This window comes from Gymnoscopelus braueri (assembly GCF_963280865.1).
Source record: "Gymnoscopelus braueri genome assembly, chromosome: 13".
NCBI classification, from domain to species: Eukaryota; Metazoa; Chordata; class Actinopteri; order Myctophiformes; family Myctophidae; genus Gymnoscopelus; species Gymnoscopelus braueri.
In genome coordinates this window covers 26,541,510-26,546,509 of record NC_137615.1, presented here as the reverse complement: position 1 = coordinate 26,546,509, position 5,000 = coordinate 26,541,510, and the positions used below count along the sequence as shown (strand labels likewise).

Here is a 5,000-nt window from a genome sequence, read left to right as displayed (position 1 = left end):
GAACCTGCTGGTGAGGGTGGGAAACCCCAAACAGGCACTGAGTTTTACCAAGCTGGGGCCAGATTCATGTGCATGGAGGGAGCAGTGCTGCTGAAATGTCTTCTTTCTTTAAGAAGACAAGAACATTTTGTTTATAAAATCTTTGGGGGTTTCATTGTGTTTTAGTAAATGTAATGGTATACTCATTTTGCAAACTCAAAATATACCCTCATACATAGGTATTTTATTACACTCTTAAGTTAGTTAAACTAGCACTTTGTGTATTTGCCTGTCTGTCTCGTTTTTTCCTGCCTGTCTGTCTGCCTTCCACTCTCTCCTCCTGCTTGTCTGTTTGTCCGTAGGCCATGGTGTGTAGCAGGGAGTGTCCTTTGGCTAAGCAGGCGCTGGAGGTAATGGAAGTGTTCCTGCGGGATCGGAGGAGCTGTGAGGTCAGCATATGCATCCTGCTGAGACCAGCCCTGCTTCAGGCTCTACAAAGACTTTGTCTAGAGAGCAGCCAGGGAGCCGGACACTCACACAGTGCAGGAGGTGAGGACATATGTTGTGCTATACATAAACGCACACACACACTATGATGTGTGCTAGATCACCTTTATTGTTCTAACAGAAAAGTGAAAAAATGTTGCAACGTAAAAAGAAACAAAAAACGGAAGAAAAGGTTTCCACTTGAATACAAAGGTCCTTTCCTTTGGTGGAAGAAATCAAGGCCATTCAGTAGCACTTAATGTTCACTTCATATTTTAAGCTGTTTAGCTGATGCTCTTATCCAGACATATTTACAGCAAGTGCAGCAGTAGAAAGCAGCATACCCTCTCCAAATGGTGGTGCTGCACAACCAATCAAGAGCTATATTGTAGAATATTCTGATAATACGGCTCGCCACATTATCAGCCCAAATTGACAGTGCAAATTAGCACGTCTCATGCTCCAATGATACTTGTGGCTATGTTTGCACAGATTATGCCCATATATGGAGATCACGTCGGCATTGTTCCAGTTCCAATTTTGTCTGCTCATTTCTTTATGTCATCACTTCCAATTTAACTTGTTTAATCTGTATCCTGTCTGAGTTCTCTATCCTGATTGGATCAAATTGATATTCTAACCTGAAAATGCATTTTCTGTTTAATAACGAGCTGGAGAGACATGCAGACTCCTGTTACTGAACAAACACTCTATAGCAATCAGTCAGAATATAGAGCTATTTAACACTTATTTTTTAACCAAAGAAAATCACTCGTTTTTTTTGTCATTCTAATTTGGCTGGGTGGTTTATAACATGTTATCTGTGGTCTGACAAAAAATGTATACATAATACTGCTTATAGGCCTACTCATACTGGGTTAGGGTACTTCCTGTTTATGAGGTCTTAAGTACACTATCCTATACCTTCAACACTGCTGCCAACCTCTCAGCTTCTTTTCAGACAGTTTTACGGTCAAATTTTAGACGCCAGAGTAGTAATCACTAATGCCTTAAAAAGCCTGTGAGTCTTCGAGGGCTACAGAAGTCATTGCTGTAGTATTATGTTGGTAGCTGCTGTCAGACAGCCCAGATATTTCCATACCAAACAATTATGTTTCCAGTTTAGTTTAACGTACGGCAGTAATGATACAGAAAATCATCAGATTGTCTGTGTTATGAATCAGGATTACTGCGGATTGATTTGTGTCGACGGTCCATTATATTCCATTGAGGCACAGGTACCGTTGATAGATTGTGGTACTGAGTGGAGTGTGCTTTTGAGGTGTGAAGCTGGCAATGTTTCTCTGCATTGAGTTTGCATACAGAGTTACAGTAACTCCATACAGCAGATGAAAACTCTTGATGAAATCATGTCTGTTCTGTTCAGCCCAAGTTGTGGGGTAGTCGAGAGGAGACACACACACACACACACACACACACACACACACACACACACACACACACACGCACACAGCCCCACACACACACACACACACACACACACACACACATTTTCTTTTACACAAACTTATGCTAACACATAATGTACACACTAACACAGTTAACACCTACTGTACACATTAGAGATGCGCGGATGGTTTTTTTTGTCACCCAAATCCGCGTTAACAAGTTCATTATCCATCCGCCATCCACCCGCGGTAATTATATCATCCTATTTATAGATCCGCACCAACCGCACCAAATAATTGTTATTTTCCTGACGTTAGTTTTCTTATAAACAATGTCACTCACCACTGTCGCGATGCAGTGACTGTATACAATCCACAACCATGGTAACAACAAGCGCACGTCTTCATTCAGTTCATTGAGTTACTTTCGCTTTCAACCACTTTGTTGCCATGTCGGCTTTTTATAAGCTTTTTATAAGCGACTTTTGTTTGGCACTTGTTGTGGGCTTGTTTTCATAGACCTGGCTGCTTATTTCTCTCGCAAGTTGTCGCAACCTGGCAACACTGGCCGGCTGCAAAGCAACATGTAGTGAGCGGCTATTTTGTGCCTGGTGTAAAATGACGTAATATTAAAATACTACAAACGCACACAGTGAAATTTAGTGCTTTTTAAAAGCTATTGTAGGTCTATAGATTGATATCATTAATTTAATTCCCGCATTATTTCACCCGCGGTTTATCCAATATTAATTAATCATTATATTTGATTGACCCAAATCCACCCAAACTGCGGTTAACTGCGGCAACCGCGGCTAAAACCGCGATCCGCGCATCTCTAGTACACATGCTTGCTCATGCACACACACACGCGCGCACACACGCGCGCACGCACGCACGCACGCACGCACGCACGCACGCACGCACGCACACACACACACACACACACACACACACACACACACACACACACACACACACACACACACACACACACACACACACACACACACACACACACACACACACACACACACACACACACACAGTTTTCCCCCATAGCCTCCTACGCTGTGAGATGTAATAGAACAAATGTACACTGGCAGTCACCTTACTCTCTCCTCACACAGCAAACAGTAAAACAGTAACTCTATTAAGCCTTGGCTTCAGAAACAGACAGCCACAGTTTCAGCACCTAGACCATTTGAGCTCAGCCAATATCTTTTGATATTGGCTGAGAAGTTATTTTCGATTAGGTGTCTGCCTTTCTTTCAATAGAATCTTCTCTATCTTCTGGTCACCTCCACGTCAATAGATTACAGACTGCAGTGTAGCAGGCACTGGAGACAGTAGAGTTGAACCAGTCAATTAATTGAGAAAATGTATATATCTGATTACAGTAATCAAATCGGTCTAGTTATGTATCATGTAAAAGTTTCTTAGATATGCTAATACAACTTCACCAAAATGTGAATACTTGAAAAAAATGAATTATTATTAGATGAATCATTAGTTGCAGCCCTGAGGCCAAGGCAAAACTATTTTATTATTAAAATTACTGATCCTTATTAATTCCTTGCTCACAATCGTAATTGCCATCAACAAATTCAATGAATCAATCAATTACAATATATTTGGCTGGCCCTGCTTCTCTGAGACTATTGTACATTAAAACCAAGATCCTAGCAGTATTTCTCCACTGGATAAAACATACAGTTTACAAAGACGCACAACAGCATTAATCTGTTCTACCCTCTGTCTCTGCCAGTATAGCCAGGTTCTCATCTGCATTACTCCTATTCACATTATTATGATCCCATATTGATCTCAATGACACCTCTTTGGCACTTTCATATAATAAGCCCCACTCTCTCCACTCTCTTTCCCTATTAACCTTTTTTACACATAAATACCCTTCCTCATCCTTTCATTGAGATTTGTGAATTACTAATGTATATTGGATACATTTGTAATTAGTAAGTAGTCAGGTTCAAGATGCTCTTTATTCCACTGAACCACACTTTGAGATTTACTTATGGTTTTAATGGTTATTTTCTGTATACGGCATTTCTTCTTATTTAAACCACAGGTTTTGGGCATGTCATTATCCTATATTAAAATTGGCTAATGGGAGGGCGGGGCAAACGGTGAGCGAGGGCCCGAGGACTCGAGGGAGTGCGTTGCCCGCCACCGAGTAGTTCAGATGTCCAGTTGTCCAGATCCAACCAAAATCCCCATATGGGCATTCCAATATTGGGCATATACTGATGACATCAGGGATCTCCATATATGGGATATATGGGTGCACCCAGAGACTATTCAGAAACAGAATCAACTATCAATCAATATAAGGGACAGGGAGAGCAAGAAGAAAACGTGTCAAAGAGAGGCAAAAATCTAAGATATCTGCATACATACAGTACACACAGCATAGACCAGCAGGTACGGTATAGGTAGACATAAGGCAAAAAAAAGAAAAAGCTGAATCTGTCTTGAGAGATAAGACATAAGGTGCATAAGGTTAGACATAAAATGGTGGTAACACTTCGGTAGGTCCACATAGCAGCAATTATGTACATACGATTAGACATTAAGGTGCGAAAGAGCATTGACGCATTGTACATGAGATTAAGGTTAGAAAGAGTATCAATGCATTGTCAGGTTCACATGGAATGGTAGTCCACATAGAGAGGTAACTTTCACAGGTAAAGTCCACATGGTAGAGCCACAAGGAAATGGCCAGTCTGGTGATAGGCTATTGGCTATTTGGGGGTCTCTTGGCATGAAAAGATTTGGGAAACCCTGATTTAAACCATGCATTGAGGAGAGACATCATGTTGATGGTACAGAGAGAGGGGGCGATCACAGTATGTGGCCAGCTTATTACGTGATAGGGCCATCAGACATGTAATAGAGCACCACAGCAGTAATACGCCTGACTGTATTTGTGTGATTTCATCTTTCAAGATGTTTTCGGGTCCCATCTCTCTTTATGTTCTGATTCCGAAACCCTGGCCTGATTGTAAATCTTGTTACCGCTTCATTAGACAATCCACTGGAGTGCAACAGATAAAGAAAGCCGATGACTTGTGTCAGATCGTAAGCCGCATACACAGTTGTGTCTATGCA

The 5,000-nt window shown here is 41.4% G+C and overlaps 1 protein-coding gene across 1 annotated transcript in view; it reads left to right on the top strand.

Moving 5' to 3' along the window:
* mei1 (meiotic double-stranded break formation protein 1) overlaps nt 1–5,000 on the top strand; it is a gene marked incomplete at its 5' end in the record, with an annotated part of 90,140 nt that overhangs the window by 62,807 nt on the left and 22,333 nt on the right. The window contains 2 exons of the mRNA XM_080448224.1: nt 1–16; nt 342–528. The exon at nt 1–16 is cut by the window's left edge and continues 143 nt beyond it. Of these exons, the coding sequence (XP_080304350.1) occupies nt 1–16; nt 342–528 (203 nt within the window). The remainder of the gene's footprint in view (nt 17–341; nt 529–5,000) is intronic.